The following is a 19339-nucleotide window of genomic DNA, read 5'->3' on the forward strand; positions in this document are numbered from 1 at the left end:
CTTATATTTGGTACAAGTTTAAATATTGTGCAAAGTACTAATTATTTTTGTCTACTAATTTTGATATGAAAGATATGAGTGAAGTAAATACAATATTGGGAGTTAAAGTTTTAAGGAGTGAAGATGGAATAATGTTGTCACAAGAACATTAGTTGAGTGAATTCTTAAGAAGTTTGAATATTTTAATGTCACATCTGTAAGCACTGCTTTTAATGCTAACTCTCAGTTGAAAAAGAATAATAGTGACCCAGTTGCTCAATCTAAATATGCTCAGATTATTGGGAGTCTGATGCATTTAATGAATTTTACAAGGCTCGATATAGCCTATGCTGTGTGTAAACTGAGTAGATATATTCATAATCCCAACAGAGAGCATTGGTCTGCATTAGATAGACTAATGAAATATTTAAGAGGAACCATGCATTATGATATCCTATATAGTGGATTTCCTTCTACCTTAGAAGGTACAGTGATGCAAACTGGATCTCTGATTCAGATGATACAAAATCCACTAGTAGTTATGTATTCACCCTTGGTGGTGGTGCAATATCTTGGAAATCAACTAAACATACGATCATTGCTAGATCGACTATGGAATCAGAGTTTTTAGCTCTGGAGTTAGCTGGTTCTGAGGCTGAGTGGCTAAGAAACTTCTTAGCTAATATCCCTTTAATAAAGGACGTATTGTCTCCTGTGTCTATACACTATGATTGCCAAGCGGCAATAGCTATAGCAAAGAATAAATCTTATAATTGTAAAAGTAGACACATGAAATTGAGACATGATGTTATAAAACAGTTGTTGAGAGATGGAATAATTTCCATTAACTATGTGAAGAGAGATATAAATTTGGGCGATCCTCTGACTAAACCTATGGGAAGAAAATTAATTCTTCAAACCTCAAAAGAGATGGGGTTAAGGCCGACATGTTGTCAATAGAGATGGTAACTCAACCTATGTGATTGGAGNAGAGATGGTAACTCAACCTATGTGATTGGAGATCCCATGAAGTAGCGTCATATGAGTAATAACAAGTCGATATTGGCACTGAAGCACTAAAAGAGAGTGCTTGATTGCTACTAATTGAGAGGTTGAGTTATAACTCTTACTGAAATTCATAGTCCTTATGGATGGTGTATTTAAAAGCAATATACACTTGATGAATTCACCTATATGAGAGTGGTGTGGGACGCTCCTATGAGATTTTGGCCTAGTCTCTAGAGCTCTCATGAATCACCAGGCACGCGCATGGCCTCTTGGGCGCAAAACTGTGTTGAACAGCAAAATTACCAGGGGTCAAAATGTGATTGATAAAATCTCTGACTTACAATAAGAATTATTGGTTCATAGAAATGTTATATTTCACAAGTAATTCTGTAAGTTAAAATTTTATTGGTCTAAGTTTGGTTCATAGTCCAAAAGACACCAAACCTATTACATTTGGACCATACAAATCCAACAAGTTTATTTTTGAAGGTCTTTAAAATAGTGGGGGACTGTGGCAATATTTTAATGCCCTTTGTTGACAAATGTCTTAACCAAAACCATGTGGCAAGACTTCTAGAAGCTATGAGATAAATGGCAAAATGCTTTTGAAAAGTGGCAATTGCTTTGCCACGTTCTTTTCCCTCAGCATGATGGATCTGTGCACACGTGCATATAATTAGGCTCTCAACTGGACAAGAAAATCATCATTAGCAAGACAAAGAAATCCCTCTACTTCTTTCCTTCTAATTTCGGTCTTCATCCGCTTTCTTTTGTGGTTTTTCCTTCTCAAAGTTTAGTAGATTAATTTCTTTTGCTCCCCTCTTTTAAATAATTGGGTTTGTAATATTTAATTTTGCTGATTCTTGTATCCTCTAAATAAATAGAGATGAGTTTGTTTAATCCTGGGAAAATATTTCACATGAAATAGTTTCTTAGGACAGTGCCCAGCACGACTCAAGCCAATTCGTATATTTGCTTACAAATAATATTATTGCAATATTATTATTGTTATTTTTCTATGTCATTTCCTACAAAAACTTCTCTCATGTCACCGTACCGTACCATATTCATATTGGATAGACATGGTTTTGTCTTTGAATATTAAACTGTCAATTGTGAAACTTAATTATGATTTTATCAAGCTTATGTGTAATGTTGTCATATTGTAATGTTGCTTGTATTGTATTTGAAGAGTACAAATTATAAATATGGTATATCCAACATAAATTACATGGATAGAGTTAAAATTGATCACTCAAATGTTTTGTGGATATTTGTCCTTTTCATTTTTATTTTGATGCTTCAAAGATCATCGAAATTAATAAAGTCAGTGATGAGTTCACATATTAGTCAAATCATTTTATCCAAAGGGAAAAATTTGGCTATGCTGCTACGCTGAATTATTAACTTTAAGAGGGTTTTGTCAAACAAAAAAGGAATAAAAAAGGCAAGGCCAAACAAGTAGTTTTTACGGCAGACGATAAATCACTCCTCAATAATAGTTTTATGAATAAAAATAACAGAAATAAGAGTAAAAACACGACAAAGGAGGGAAAAGGCCAAACGAGCGTCTCAAACTCCAATAAACCAGCAGATTAAACAGTGATGAAGCTCAGCATAGATTCCCTATTGCCTGTTCAATCAGTTGCTCTCCTGAAAATCAAAGATTATTAGGTAAAAAAGAATATGTGGAGACAATTACGAAAATTTAGCAGCAGCTCCAGTGCGAAAGAGAAGAAATGGGATGCTCTGATCATCGGCGGTGGCCACAACGGCCTTACATCAGCCGCATATCTCGCTCGCTCCGGTCTCTCCGTTGCCGTTCTAGAGAGGCGCCACATCATAGGTGGTGCTGCTGTCACTGAAGAACTCATTCCTGGCTTCAAGTTTTCTCGTTGTAGTTACCTCCAAAGCCTCCTTAGACCCTGCGTTATTAAGTGAGACACCAAATTATTCACTACTAAAATCATTTAGTTATGATAGTCATTTATTTATCGGTAATGCGTTATGATTAATAGAGAATTGGAGCTGAAGAGACATGGATTGAAGCTATTAAAGAGGAATCCTTCATCATTCACGCCTTGTCGTGACGGACGCTATCTTCTGCTTGGTCCTGATAAGGAGCTTAACTACTCTGAGATTTCGAAGTTTTCTAAATCTGATGCAGATGCTTACTCAAGGTTCTGTGTTTTTTTATACTTCAATTTAGGTGGTTTACATTTTAACTTCAATGACATTTTCTGTTAATTTTGTTTGCTGCAATAAAAAAAGGGGAAAAAGAGGAGCTTGTGCCTTTTAAGAGTTTGCTTGTTAAATTACCGTGTTTACTAACAAGACAATTGTACTTTGAGCATTCCATTCAGTCGGAAAAAGTATTGTATTTTGTTAAGGTGATTTAAATCCTACAGGACTAGTATGAACTAAACTATAAGATGAAGGAGATAGATAGCCGACCATATGATTAACTCATATACATCATTGAGAATGCTTTGGTGATGCTCAGATTACGACTATGATTGGGAGGATAAGGCTGGTAGGTTGAGTCCAAATCTCTGGAATCAGATTCGCTGTCCTTTACATTGAAGTTTAATGTGTCCGTAGTTCTTGAAGCTTTCACCACTACAGATATCCTTGTCGACAAAGATAGCATTAGCAAGATTGACCTACTCAATACGGAGAACGATAGGGTGCTTCCTATGCTAACTTAAAGGCCAGAAACGAATAAATTCCCTGCCGAAATTTTCAGGCATGGGACTAGAGGATAATTTAGGAATTTGAGGGTTGGGCTTGCTTAGCACCCTAAAGATTGTACAGGAATTCATATATTAGTTCTTGTTGTTTACCATTTTATCTATTATTACCATATTCTAAACATTGAGTTACCTTGTCACCTAATTATAGGTATGAGAGTCAACTAGACAAGTTCTGCGAATTTTTGGACCCACTTCTGGATTCGTCTACACCGGAAACTCTACAAGGCTCTTCACATCTCAATGCTCGTATGAAGCACAAATTGCAAAATTCAGCCTTTTGGGCTAATTGTCTACGTCGAGCACTCCACTTGGGACAAAAGGACCTAGTGTAAGATGTTCTAGATGGTCATGTTTGTGTAATTTCGCGGAACTTATTGTATCATCAGTTGGACCGTGTAGGACAACATCTAGCGTAAAATAGTATGAAGTCTTGACTTCAACTGTCATAGTCCATCCTTGTTAACTTGTTTCAGCTGAACTTTTCAGGGATTTGATGGACCTTTTACTCGCCCCAGCTTCGAAGGTTCTGAATAACTGGTTTGAGGTTGTTACATCTGTTTACTTTTTTCTTTTATTTATCTTTTACTCATTCTATCAGTCTTCATAAAATTATTCTGTTTGATGTGTAAATTTGTCCAGTTCTGGACAGCTAAATGTGTTAGATTTAACTGTGGTTTTGTAAATATTTACTTTAGCGATTAATAAAGTTGTTTAATTACCCCAAAAAAAAAGATGTATAAATTTGTCTAAAGGTTCAAGATTTTTACCCAATCTATGCGTTGTATCATTAATTTTGTCGAGTATTCTTTTGTCCTTAGGTAGTGTGAGAATCCTTTGATGAGTGTATTCTAAATTGGGCTTCTAATTTTGAAGGCTAGTTGTTATTGTAGTATAATCTTATCTCTTGGTTTGTATCTCCAAGCTTTTCCAATTCAATTGTCTCCTTTATCATTTTGGTTTTTGGCACACTTGTCTTACACTAGATCAGAAGTAGCTCAATTTGCCCTTAATGGAGATGGAAAGGATGTTTTTAATAAATTTTCGTAAGGGTAGTGTCCGGGCCAGCTTGCACGCGCCTCGACTATTCCATTTGGTACCTGCTACCTCCCACCGTCACAAGTACAAGATAACTCTGCTTACCAATGTTTAGACAGATAAGAAGAAATTACCTAGTATTTTTGTCTCAGCTGAAATTTCAACACTGGTCTCCAAGGTTTATACCCACTTTATTGACCATTAGATGACACTTGCGGGTGCTTGTTGCAATATCTTGTTACTCTTGTCTTCCTTGTCAACTGATATTCATTTATTCTTTTCTCAATCGACTATAAATGTCTTCTTCAACCATGTGAAATGTGTTGTAGGGGGCTGGGGCATAGGAGCATGAATGATATGTCTCATTAACATTTGACCTAAAATTTTCCAAGTTCGAGATAAACAAAATCTTTGGAATGAACAAGAATTTCAATGGATAAGAATCACTTTCTTCTACTGTATGTAGTAATTAATTGTCTTGATGTAATGGAAGCTGCTACTGCATGTGATTGTGCTGTGTAGTTCTTGTTATGAAATGTGTTCTTTTAAAGATTGAGAAATTGTCACATGCAAAATATATTTCGATTCTCTTACCTCTTACTCTCCTCTCCTAGTATCACTAGCTTACTAATTGCTTGACTGAAATATCACAGACTGATGTTCTGAAAGCAACTCTTGCAACTGATGCCGTGATAGGGACTACGGTAAGCTTTTTTGGCTTGTGTTGTTCTCAAAATGTATCCAATTATGCATGGAGGTGCAGTCAATTGCTGTGTGCATGGCTTGCATATATAAGGAGTAGTAATGTATATCTTGGATCTAAGTTGCGAGAACCAACAATATGATTGGGCATTTCAGAAAAGTAAAAGTTTAGCTATTATCCGTACGATCTATTTAGTGACAACGATTGAGTGACTTAAGTGAAATATGTGCTTAGTCATGGGATTATGTAAATTCTTGTCTTTGCCGCAAATATTGGTGGTTTCACGTGGCCATGGTTTCAGAAATTTCTTTTCAGCTATACTTATATGCATATATCCACCATGTCTTTTACAAGTTTTTTTCCATCTGCATGAAGTAGGAGGCTTGAGTATCTCTTGGACCAATCTGCAACTTTTACTGAGAACACTGTAGGATTAAGGTTTCCTCAGGGTTGAGTATCTCTTGGACCAATCTGCAACTTTTACTGAGAACACTGTAGGATTACTGAGAACAATGTAGGAACACTGTGAGACAAGTTCTTTTGTATCATAAGTCAGTAAGGAAAAAAACAGATTACCTTAATATTCCCTCAGGGTTGTCATTCTTCACATTCTCGTCAATTTAGTGTATGCCAGCTGTGTCATGGCCAATTGCTGATTCAAGGAAATTCTGATTAATATTCTTTATCTTGTTAGTTTCAGTCTGCTTCGTACTTACTCCTCTCTCTCTTTTTCTTTTTCGTCTGTTAACTAAAATATTCATAGGCAAGTGTCCATACACCTGGAAGTGGATATGTGTTGCTACATCACGTGATGGGAGAATCTGATGGTGATCGTGGTATTTGGTCGTACGTATACAACATAGATGCAGGATTAGCTTCCTGCAAATTTTTAAATCTGCATTTTTCAAGAATAATTTATTCGATTTATCTGAAGGATTCTGCTTCTGAGTAGTTGCTTGAAAGTTCCAATTATGTGATGAAATATACATCGAATTAACAAAAAGTTCTGTTTCATTTGCTTTCTAGGGAAGAATGGATCTTTTCTTTGTTTTCATTCTTTTTAAATCTGAAACCCTTTACTAACTTTCAGGCTTTTCAATGTTCTACTTTAGTCACACTAGCAAATGATTACATCTAATGAATTTTGCTAGTTGTTGTAGCTTATGAAAAAGCATTAAACTGGTCTTTCTCTTTTCCTTTTTGTGGTGCCCATTTAGTGCACTATACTTGGGTCCCTCTTTTCCATCAACTTCCTTATATCCCCAAGAAGAAGGCTTTATCTGAGCCCACATATTTGAACTAATGCTCCGTGCATTTTGACCATTTAGAGCGATGGTACATGTGCTCTTCTTCCTTCAAAAGCTTAATCAAATTACACACTCAAAATATTTGACGTGATGATGTTTTGTTTCAAATCCTGAATTGCCTTTCTAAGACAAACTGGGTGGTTTTATCATGTTGTCCTCTCTTAGTGAGTAAAATAAATGTTTTACGGCTGCTGTTACATGTAGGTATGTCGAAGGGGGAATGGGCTCGGTGTCAATGGCTATAGCTGCTGCTGCAAAGGAGGCTGGTGCAACCATATTGACAAATGCTGAAGTATGCTTTCGCCCTGTTATGCATTCACTGCTAAGAGTTTTGAGTATCTGACATGCATGAAGATGCTTTCCCAGTAAATCTGCTTTATTATTAATTTTGGGGTTTGATTTCTTTGCTTTTTGTTAGTTCTAATTTGAATCTTGGGAAGTTATATGTGAATCATCGACTTATATATCTTTATGGCCTAAATACTGGTCTCTTTCCGCTGGCCTTTTTGTTATATATTAGTGAAAGTTCAGTATGATTGAAGGCATATGGCAGATTGTCTGAGCAATTGTGACTAGTTCTTTCCTCTATCTCGTTTTTAAATAAAAACAAACGAAAATTCATTAAATTAGATTTTAGTTGCTGTTCCTAAAACCCCCTTGACTTCTTTTTGAAAAATCCCATTTAGTCCCCTTCCACGTGTAATTTACCCTAACACGTGAAGTAAATACTGTGAAATGAGCCATGTGCCATGCACAATAAGCCTAGTATTTAAGTGGAGAAGGGTGTAGGGACAGACATTATCCCCGAGTTTCAAACGCTGCGGTTGGTCCTAAGTGTTGGCTCCAGACGGATTTATTAGTCATTCAAAAAACATGAAATAAAAAAACACACTAGAAGAAATGTGGATGCATCTTGCAGCTGCTAAAGGACATGATATGTCTAGCATCAGTAGAAGGCCTTTATATGAGAGACTTGTGATTCGTAAGTTCTCAACGCCCAACTTTGGTAAACCTTCATCAACCCACTTTGTCAGTAAATCCTTCTTCTGCCAGTAATTTTTTGGTGCTGTGATGTCAATTCTATCAACTTTTTACTTTGCTGTTAGCTTCTGGGTGTAATTCATCGGATTTTAGGGTTCTTCTAATATTTTGATTTCTATCTTCTAAATAGCCTTAGAAAGATTAAAAAGATGCTTATCTATTAACTATATAACTTTTAATGACATTGATTATTTATCTTGTGTGAGAATGCACGGGAGAAAATATATTATTGATGTATTCATATGTTACAATGAGCCCTATATATATACACACACATAACATGTCCTACTCCTAATATATATTGGATTAGGGTTATTTATTTACTCCTATTTACATGACTATTCTAACACTCCCCCTCAAGCTGGTGCATATAAATCATATGTACCGAGCTTGTTACATATGTAGTTAATACGAGGACCAGTGAGGGACTTGGTGAAAATATCTGCAAGCTGATCATTCGACTTCACAAACTTTGTAGCAATATCTCCCGAGAGTATCTTTTCTCTAACAAAGTGACAGTCAATCTCAATGTGTTTAGTTCTCTCATGGAACACTGGATTTGACGCAATATGAAGAGCAGCTTGATTATCACACACAAGTTCCATCTGACTAATCTCACCAAATTTCAACTCCTTGAGCAACTGTTTGACCCAAATTAGCTCACATGTCGCCATAGCCATCGCTCGATATTCTGCTTCTGCACTAGACCGAGCAACCACATTCTGTTTCTTGCTCTTCCAGGACACCAAATTTCCTCCTACCAAGACACAATATCCAGACGTAGAACGTCTATCAGAAGGTGATCCTGCCCAATCAGCATCTGAGTATCCAACGATCTGCTCATGGCCTCGACCCTCAAACAATAAACCTTTGCCTGGAGCTGATTTTATATACCGAAGAATGCGAACAACTGCATCCCAATGACTATCACACGGAGAATCCATAAACTGACTCACAACACTCACAGAAAAGGAAATGTCAGGTCTTGTCACTGTAAGGTAACTTAATTTACCAACCAACCGTCTATATCTTGCAGGATCGCTAAGAGGCTCCCCCTGTCCTGGCATAAGTTTAGAATTCGGATCCATCGGAGTGTCAACCGGTCTACAACCTGTCATTCCCGTCTCTTCAAGAATATCTAAGGCATACTTTCGTTGTGAGATCACAACACCTGAGCTAGACTGAGCGACCTCAATACCCAGAAAATACTTTAGTTTGCCCAGATCCTTAGTCTGAAAGTGTTGCAAGAGATGTTGCTTCAATTTAGTAATACCATCCTGGTCATTGCCGGTAATAACAATGTCGTCAACATAGATCACCAGATAAATACAGAGACTCGAGGCAGAATGCCGATAGAATACAGAGTGATCAGCTTCACTCTGAATCATGCCAAATTCTCGAATAACTGTGCTGAACTTACCAAACCAGGCTCGAGGAGACTGCTTTAGACCATAAAGTGACCGACGCAAGCGACAAACAAGGCCACGAGACTCCCCCTGAGCAACAAACCCAGGTGGTTGCTCCATATAAACTTCATCCTCAAGGTCACCGTGTAAAAAAGCATTCTTAATGTCCAGCTGATAGAGGGGCCAATGGCGAACAGCAGCCATGGATAGAAAAAGGCGGACTGATGCTATCTTAGCCACAGGAGAGAAGGTATCACTGTAATCGAGCCCAATATCTGAGTATCTCCTTTGGCAACAAGACGAGCCTTAAGACGATCAACCTTACCATCCGGACCAACCTTGACTGCATACACCCAACGACAACCAACAGTAGATTTACCTGAAGGAAGAGGGACGAGCTCCCAAGTACCACTCGTATGTAAAGCAGACATCTCGTCAATCATAGCCTGTCGCCATCCTGGATGAGACAATGCTTCACCTGTAGACTTAGGGATGGAAACAGAGGACAAAGAAGATAGAAAAGCATAATAGGGTGATGACAAACGATGATAACTCAAACCGACATAATGGGGATTAGGATTAAGGGTGGCCCGTATACCTTTCCGAAGTGCAATCGGTTGATTAAGAGGAGACAAGTCCGCAGTATTAGCAGGGTCAGGTGCAGGACGTGAATCAGCTGGACCCGATGCTGGGCGCGGACGACGATGATATGTCAAAAGTGGTGTTCCTGTGGCAGGGAGTCTAGGAGGAGCCACACTAGACTCCTCAACGGTTGGAATGGATAAGACTTCTATAGCGGAAGGTGAAGGAGGAGCTATAGGAGACTCGGGTAAGACTTCTGTGGCGGAAGGTGAAGGAGGAGCTATAGTAGACTCCTTAAAGGTCGGTATAGGTAAGACCTCAGATATATCAAGGGGTCAGAAAGGTCAGAAGAGGTAAAGAAAGGTTTAGACTCAAAAAATGTGACGTCAGAGGACATAAAGTACCTACGAAGATCAGGTGAGTAACAACGATATCCCTTCTGAACGAGAATAACCAAGGAAGACACACTTGAGAGCACGAGGAGCTAACTTATCTTTCCCAGGGGCTAGGTTATGAACGAAACAAGTGCTCCCAAAAACACGAGGGGGAACAGAGTATACGGGTGATTGGGGACACAATACTGCATACGGTATCTGATTCTGGATGGGAGAGGAAGGCATCCGATTAACTAAATAACAAGCTGTGAGAACTGCATCGCCCCAAAAACGCAGCGGAACATGAGATTCAATGAGAAGTGTGCGAGCAGTCTCAATGATGTGCCTATTCTTTCTCTCTGCAACCCCATTTTGCTGAGGGGTATAAGGACAAGAGGTCTGATGAATAATTCCTTGAGAAGTCATAAACTGCTGAAATTGAGAGGATAAATATTCTAAGGCATTATCAGTGCGAAAAGTGCGAATAGAAACACCAAATTGATTTTTAATTTCAGCACAGAAATTCTGGAATATAGAAAACAACTCAGAACGATCTTTCATTAAGAAAATCCAAGTACATCTTGAATGATCATCAATGAAACTAACAAAATAACGAAATCCCAAGGTTGAACTGACTCTACTAGGACCTCATATATCAGAATGAACTAAAGAAAAAATAGACTCTGCATGACTCTCAATACTACGAGGAAAGGAGGCTCGGGTATGTTTTCCGAGCTGACATGACTCACACTCTAATGTAGATAAACTAGACAAACTAGGCACCATCTTCTGAAGCTTGGATAAGCTTGGATGTCCTAAACGTCTGTGAATTAGGTCCGGAGGATCTGTAACTAGACATGCCTTGGAGGATTTTAGTGAGTTAAGGTAGTAAAGGCCTTCTGATTCAAGTCCTGTTCCAATCGTCTGCCCCGTACTGCGGTCCTGCATAATAAAGGAATCATCGATAAAATATATACCACAATGGAGGGCACGAGTCAAACGACTAACAGATGCAAGATTAAAAGGACAGCCAGGGACATAAAGAACGAAATCTAGAGTGACAGAGGGTAGGGGATTCGCTTGTCCAACTCCTTTTGCTTTGGTTTGAGACCCATTGGCTAAAGTAACAGTGGGAAGAGACTGTGAATACGCAATATTTGACAAAAGTGATTTATTACCAGAGATATGATCAGAAGCGGCTGAGTCCACAACCCATTGTCCAGGAGGACTAGACTGGGAAACACAAGCAAAAGAATTACCAGCAACAGAAGTATTAGTCTGAGCAACAGAAGCTACTTGTGGAGATGTCTGCTTACTTGCTCGATACTGAAGGAACTCATTATACTCCCCTTCAGATAAAGAAAATCCCTGGTTACCTGTAGTCTCAGTCTGAGAAACATAAGCATTTTTGGTTGGGCGACCATGTAAAGAATGGCATACATCACGAGTGTGTCCAAGTTTATGACAATAAGAGCACTTGGGTCTAGATCTTCCAAAACGACCTCCTCCTCGTCTATTCTCCATAGTATGAGATGCCCGATTGTCCACTGATTGGGATACGAGGACAGAGGAGTCAAGTGTCTGTGAGGAGCTCACTGGGTGACTAGGTGCTGCAGCAAGGCGAAGTAATCGAGAGAATAATTCATCAACTGTGGGGACGGTTGGACTAGCCAAAATCTGGTCACGTACTGAATCAAGGTCATTAGGGAGTCCAGCGAGTGTAAGAACTAGAAACATCTTCTGTCGTTGCTCTTGTTGTTTTTCAATACTAGCAGAAACTGGCATCAACGTCTCAAATTCTTCCATGACTGCCTGAACTTGTCCCAAGTAAGTAGACATATCTAATTCCTGTTTCTTCAAGCTTGTCATTCGCGATATTACATCATAGAAACGAGATATGTCATTAGTGTATAGATTACGAGCCTTTTCCCAAACTAAATAACATGTCTGGAATGGACGGAACAAGGGCATCAACTTGGAATCAATAGATCGCCACAGGATACTACATAACTGAGCATCGACCTTCTCCCACTGTGTTTTGGCCTTTTCATCACCTTCGCTAGCCTTTTTTGTTAAATGATGTTGAACTCCTTGACCTTTACACCACAACTCGACAGATGAAGCCCAATCTAAGTAGTTTGAACCTCCCATTAAAGGTTCTGAGGTAATCATAACACCGGAACTGCCAGAACCCGGGTTTCTAGACCCGAAAGCATCGACTCCCAAAGACATGGTTGGATTATCACCAAATAACAAAAAGAATCAACTGAAAATTCTCTGAAACAGATGAAGAAAACACTGTGTTTGCCGGAAAAGTACTGTAGCTGCCGGAAAAATCAGTGTAGTCGCCGGAAAAACTCAAAGTGGTCGGAATTGAAAAATAAAATTATGGGTAGGCTCGGAATTTGAGGGCGATCCAACTGCCCTGAAGGAACTTCGTCAAAAAATGGCCGGAAAGTGGTGCACGCGCCGGCGCGTGGGCTCACGCGCGTGAGCTTCTGGTGGCGCGTGGAGGCGCGTGGGGCACTGTTTGCCGGAGATTTTTTTGTGGGGTTTGGTCGCCGGACAGTGGCGACTCTTGTGGTAGTGTTGGATTTTGCACAACACTGACAGAGACAAAGCAGACGCAAACAGGCTTGAAAAAGTCGCCGGAAAAAAGGGTTCCGGTGACTGATTTCTCTTCCTGGAATTGCTGGAATTTATGCACAGCGATAAACCTCTCACAATTGCTCTGATACCATGTGAGAATGCACGGGAGAAAATATATTATTGATGTATTCATATGTTACAATGAGCCATATATATACACACACATAACATGTCCTACTCCTAATATATATTGGATTAGGGTTATTTATTTACTCCTATTTACATGACTATTCTAACATCTTGAATATGAAGAGAATATGTATGATCACACATCTAGATTCATTGAACATGAGTGATAAAGATATTATAGAATATTTTATGACATGTTCAGGAATTCTGTATGTAATTGTAAACACAGAGAATGATTACCTACCATATTCTATGTAGCCTAAGACTCATATATAAGGAGCACGACTTGTACATTATTAATTTATCAAGTTGATAATTAGTTTTCTCTTATTTTTCACAATTTACAAATACCATGTCTTTTCTATTTAGCCTAGAATGATTACCTACCATATTCTATGTAGCCGAAGTCTCATATATAAGGAGCACGACTTGTACATTATTAATTTATCAAGTTAATAATTAGTTTTCTCTTATTTTCACAATTTACAAATACCATCTCTTTGGTCTTTGCCTTGATTGTATTTGAAGTTCTTTCTTTTGAAGAAAATTGTCTGTTTTCCATGTAGGTCTCAAAATTGATGATTGAAGACACCGGCAGAGTTCATGGGGTTAGTTACACTATGTTGTGTTCCCAATTTTTTACTTTTTTTCTAGGTCAAAGCTAATCTTGATGTTGCAAATTGGATGGAATTCTTTAGGTGATGCTGGCAGATGGAACCATATTGCATTCTTCTTTTGTTTTATCCAATGCAACGCCGTTCAAAACTTTCATGGTAAAATGTTGTTCCTCTTCTTTAGTTTCAAGGAATTTAGCCAACAGTGGATATTATTACGAAAACATCAGAGAAAAGGGATCCTATTTTATCTCTGACTATGCTTCTCCCACAACCCAGGATCTTGTGCCAGATGATGTGCTTCCTCATGATTTTCATAATGCTATCAAGTGCTCTGATTATCGATCTGTAAGTTTGCATATGAAGTATTATTATTCAGTGATTATTCTAAGACTCAGTTGTTATGTTTTCTTTCTTATCAATGTAATATTTGAGCAATTGAAGTGTCATCGCATTTATCATCTACCTTCTAAAATGGTTCATCCTATGCCACGTATCTTGTTAAATACACATTTATCAAACAAATCTTGAAAATTGAATTCAGCATAGACATAACAGGTTCTGACCATGTAGATAAGAGTGTAGTTATACCGTGCTTACATGTTGAAATGATGGTTTCAAACCATTCTTCTTTCCTGTTCTTTTTTCTTTTCATTTTATTTTCATTGATATTGGTTTCACAACTACTTAAATCTTAGGGATTCCTGATTGAAGGATCTCAGAGTTGTTTTCTTTTTTAGTCATTATTCATTTCTTTCTCTTACAAGTTTTTGGTGATGAATCCTGCTATAGTGTTCAGAGATTTAATTCACTGGCATCAAATTCCTTGTGCATATTTGCTTTCTGTTCTCTCTTATATAAGACTTTTAGACTTAGGTGTAGTGACTTCTTTGTACCACATGTTGTTTTCTGAAACTTCCATTCGGAACTGTGATTCATATGATTTTTGGCACCTGGATTCATCAGGAGCCTCCCATCGCCCTTCACTTTCTTAACTAAGCTAGAACGGTGGTCCGATGCATGACATATTTCATGACCATTTCTTTTTGCAACTTTACTTCATGGCCATCTTCATCATAGCAGTAGTTTATTACTTTTGATCTCTTCTTTATGGATTGGTAAAGTAAAAAATATTACTTTTGATCTGTTTAAAAAATATTACTTTTGATCTGTTGCTTCACCTTTTTTCCCTCTGTGGCTTTCCTTGATAGTTATCTTCATCAATATGGACAATTTAACTTTCAGTTTCCTTTTTTTCTCCCAAACCACAAGGACCTGTCTTAACTGTTCTTTCAGTAATTAGTCCTACTACAGCAATTCAGCTGTCCGTGCTGGCACATCTTAAATTTTCAGCTTTGGTCTGCACTCTAAACTGACATAGCTTTCTAACCTTTTATAAGCGAAGCATTGTTAGAGAGATGCCTGATGGTCATGTACGTGTAGTAGAGGTTCCTAACTTAAAACTCTATTTCCTCGTAAGGTTCATGTCCGAGTCTCTTTACTCCTGTTGCATAAATGGCTCAATCGTGAAAGTCTTAGGTTGATTCATTTCTAATATTCCACTTGCTCTACAAAAAGTTTTCTGATTGATTAACGACTTAGGCCTTAAACATTACGTGATGAAGTTTCATTTCTTGTTGTGGTCATTATATTGGACAATGTTGCATGCTTTGGTTGTTAATATTGTGTACTGAAATTTTAGGAGGTCATTGATTTCTGGAACAGACTACTACTAGAATCAAATTGGCTGTTAACAGATTGCCACAATTTTCAAAGCTGCAATTTAGGCTAAACATTGCAGGTTTTGGTTGTTAATCTTTTTTACCTATAACTTTAAGGGATTATTGTTTACTGGAACAGGCTACTACTAAAATCAATTTGGCCGTTGACAGATTACCACAGTTCCAGTGCTGCAATATAAGTCATCCAGATGCTGGTCCACAACATAGTGGTACCATTCACATAGGACCAGAGAGGTATTCACTTTGATGTCAAATAGGGAAAAAATATCATTAGAAACAACAGACTGTAACATGCAGGACATACAAGAAGAGGCTACACTTGTTCATTAAATGAGCAAAAGCTGCAAAGCTTACTTCCATGTCAAATAGGGGGAACATATCTTACTCTGAAAAGTTAAATCTGATACCAATGATCTTTGAGTTTATTAAACACATAATAAGAAGGTTTGCCCACAACCCTCTTTCTGTCACTGATAGTGATCAGATTATTTTTGGTATCATCATTCTTGCAATTCCTGTATTTTGTAAAATTGACCTTTCAACTGTGATTTTAATTGGAAGATAACTGTATAATTGTGATGCTTTTTAGTATGGAAGAGATGCACATTGCTGCTCAGGATGCTGAAAATGGCTTACCATCTCGCCGGCCCATAATTGAGATGACAATTCCTACTGTCTTTGACAAGACAATCTCTCCATCAGGTACTCAAGTTTGCTTCCTCAGCACGGCCTTTTCGAAGGAAATGAGCTAACACGGTTTGAGGGTTTAAAATGCATGGTTCTAGAACCACATAGGAGTGTTAGTCTATTTCCTCAGTACAGGGAGGCAGAATGCTAAATGTGCAAATGTGAAGGAGTAAAACGCAATAAACCCATATAATTATGATATTCTCATTCAACAGAATAATAAAAGTCTTGTTTCTTTTATATCCTTGTGGTTTTCGATCAATACTAGAACTTACAGATATTCATTCATTAATTTACCTAGGAAAACACGTGATTGGTTTATTCATCCAGTACACACCTTATAAACCATCTGATGGCAGCTGGGAAAATCCTGCATATAGAGTTAAGTATCTCTGAAGAGTTGTTATAGTATCTTTCTTGATAGTTTTTAATCCTCTTCACTTATAATTCTGATACCTTTCATAATCGTTCTTGAACTTCTAGATCCAACCTGATTGCATTTTTGTGCATCACATATTTCATGTGTGTGATATTAAAAGAATTTTTTTTTCTCTAGGAATCATTCGCCCAGAGATGCTTTAGCATGATAGATGAATATGCTCCTGGATTTAGCTCATCAATTATTGGGTATGATATGTTGACTCCTCCAGATCTTGAAAGAGAAATTGGTTTGACAGGTGCGCCACTGCTATGCCTTCATTTATACTTTTTCTACTCCTTCCCCCTGGAGAAAGAACCATAGCTAAATGTGATGTCCTTCATTAATGGCTGTTTGATAAGTTTAGACTTTAGAGATTGACACGTGTCAATGAACGATGAAAGGCGTGTTCAGTTTTTAGAGTATTACGTTCTCTGAATCATATGCAAAATTCAAGTTATCCTCATGTCATAGCTTGAAGGTTTTGGATGTTCCCTATATATTTGTTAAGCTTGCTGAAATTGTACCATCGAGCACTAATATTCTATGCTAAGATTTTGAAATTATCAAAATTGTACATTTGTTTTGTTGAACATCAAAATTGTTGAATAGATAAATTGAACATTCTAGCCAATGCACTAGAGAAGGATAGACTGTTAAAAGTTTCTTATTAAACAGCTAATTGTTGAGTGTTTCCAATTCTCAGCGCTAAGTGAAGTTTGAATGACTTAATATTTGTATAGCATTTTAATGGCACTTTATTGAGTCATTCTCCTCCTACCAATAGCATACTCAGGATTTTTTGTAAGCGGTGTCAACATTTGAAATAATTTTTCAAACTTGGGGTTTTAAGGCTGCTTCGTAGAATCAGTACACACCATCCAGTATGGCTTCAAACATACAGTTTCTTTAATGAAAGCATTAGATGAAAGACACCTAAAATCGATAAAAGACAGAATATATACAAAGAAAAACACACGTATTAATGTTAAAGATGTTTATTTGCATCAATTGAATTAGGAACAGATTCTAACTCAATTGGTTTTGTTGCTCCTTATTTGGTAGTTACCCTAACTAAATCAGTGAGGCTCTAACCCTCAACTCCAAGAGGGAGATGAGACGCTTTACCAATGAACCCTTCTATTAAAAGTGGTGCCATTTTTCATATTTGTACCTAATATTTTCATTTTGCTTGTTATCCAGCAATTTTTTTTTTTTGACAAAGCGGTGTCCCAGACACTGTCCGCCCCCACCGTCAACATGTTTAATATGTACTATTTTTAAACTTCTGTGCTACAGGCCTTAAATGGGTTTGGACGTGAGTGCAAAATCTGTTTACTGAATAACAATGTGCGGCAGAATAAAACATCCCCACAAAGGCATTCCAGTCCTGTTACCTTTAAGCTGCAGCAATGTTATGTTGCGAACTTTATTGTAGTTCTGCAACTGTACTAAACTTTATTGTAGTTCTGCAACTGTACTAAAGTTAATATCTGGCACTTAGGATTTCAATCATGTTCATAGTTTTATCTTCCTGTCATCTAACATTATAAGTACTAGCACACTACAAGATCTAGGAAGATAATGCGAAAACCTGATGTTTTGGTTTATCCGAGTCTAGTTTGAGAAATGTTTGGATTCGCCTAGTTATGAGAGGAAACGATTATAGGCTGGAGCATTCTTTATCGTGCCTGCAAATTACTATAGGAAATGCTGATGGGTTCTGTTATATCTTTACAGGAGGCAATATATTCCATGGATCCATGGGATTAGATTCTTTGTTTTTAATGCGGCCGGTGAAAGGATGGTAACGGTTTTGAACAGCTTTTGACATTAGTCCTTGAAGGTCTCAAGTCCATAAAATGATGGTTTTTGCTATTATCTGAACGTTGAAATGCAGGTCAAATTATCGGACTCCAGTTGAAGGTCTATACCTGTGTGGCAGCGGGGCACATCCCGGTGGTGGAGTGATGGGCGCCCCAGGACGCAATGCTGCGCATGTCGTCATTGAAGACTTAAAGAAATCATGAAGCTGCTCTGCCGGCAGGAACATTGTTTCCTGTTGTGATTTTTTGGCGAGTTGCATCAGTTAAATATTATTGACATAGTATTTTCAGCAGAGCCAACTCTCAAGCCAAAAGTGAACTGGTGGTCATCCTATTGTCCGTCAGATATTTCACTGATACTTTGACTACTTTGAATCCCCGTGTGTTTAGAGCCAAATGGGAACTACACAGAAACTTTGCTTTCACTGTCTAACCACATTTGCTTAATTTAATCATGTTCTCAGAAATAACTCTCTTTTCCTTAAAGAGAGATGTGTTCCTTTTGGTCGTCATTTCCGAGCTTCTTTTGCTTGCTACGTATTTCATGATTAAAAAAATTACTAAATGAAGTTGAATTAATTTTGCTCGCAGCAAGATCAGCAAATTCTGGCGTGAAATTCATAATACGTACAAGAGCTTTCAGTATTATTAGTATTTTGCTTTTTCTTTTGATTTAATTTCATCACTGAAATTGTCATCATTAGTTCAGGGGAAACGCTATTTCCCTTCTTCCTACATAGCTTGTCCAGCAAAATAGTCAAAAGGTACAACTTTCCCTTTGTATCGCCATTAACCCTTAATTACGTTTTGGTGATTTGTTGCCCCTCCCTAGTTTTCACCTTCAAGTTTTTTACTTCGTCCTTTTATCTCTTGAGATAAATATAAGCTAGCGTTTGGTCATAAATTTTCAAATTTGCTTTGAAAAATCTGATTTGGGTGAAGTTTGGTTTGAAGATGAAAATGTATTTGGACATAAGTTTTCAAAATATATTTCACTTTTTTTTTTTGAAAAAACATGAAACATGACTCATACCAAGAAGTTTTAAAAACTATCACAAATACTCAATAATACTTTTATTTATAACA

The 19339-nt window shown here is 37.6% G+C and overlaps 1 protein-coding gene across 1 annotated transcript; it reads left to right on the forward strand.

Moving 5' to 3' along the window:
* Positions 1 to 2502: 2502 nt before the first annotated feature.
* LOC109207949 (pyridine nucleotide-disulfide oxidoreductase domain-containing protein 2) lies at positions 2503 to 18843 on the forward strand. The gene is made up of 16 exons (XM_019370947.1): positions 2503 to 2924; positions 3006 to 3167; positions 3889 to 4068; positions 4227 to 4284; positions 5429 to 5479; positions 6242 to 6324; positions 6990 to 7077; positions 13533 to 13574; positions 13665 to 13739; positions 13860 to 13928; positions 15441 to 15556; positions 15912 to 16024; positions 16311 to 16390; positions 16566 to 16686; positions 18168 to 18234; positions 18328 to 18843. The coding sequence occupies exons 1-16, from the start codon at positions 2674 to 2676 to the stop codon at positions 18455 to 18457; spliced, it is 1686 nt and encodes a 561-aa protein (XP_019226492.1). The 5' UTR covers positions 2503 to 2673; the 3' UTR covers positions 18458 to 18843.
* The last annotated feature ends 496 nt before the right edge of the window (positions 18844 to 19339 follow it).

The sequence above is a fragment of the Nicotiana attenuata genome, unplaced genomic scaffold, assembly GCF_001879085.1.
Source record: "Nicotiana attenuata strain UT unplaced genomic scaffold, NIATTr2, whole genome shotgun sequence".
In the NCBI taxonomy this organism is placed as follows: domain Eukaryota; kingdom Viridiplantae; phylum Streptophyta; class Magnoliopsida; order Solanales; family Solanaceae; genus Nicotiana; species Nicotiana attenuata.

Bases quoted from the DNA above. Each gene is read 5' to 3' on its own strand.
- LOC109207949 (XM_019370947.1), top strand. From the start codon at position 2,674: ATGTGGAGACAATTACGAAAATTTAGCAGCAGCTCCAGTGCGAAAGAG. The intron at 2,925-3,005 runs GTGAGACACCAA...TATGATTAATAG, and splicing joins CTTAGACCCTGCGTTATTAA to AGAATTGGAGCTGAAGAGAC. The intron at 13,740-13,859 runs GTAAAATGTTGT...CCCACAACCCAG, and splicing joins CGCCGTTCAAAACTTTCATG to GATCTTGTGCCAGATGATGT.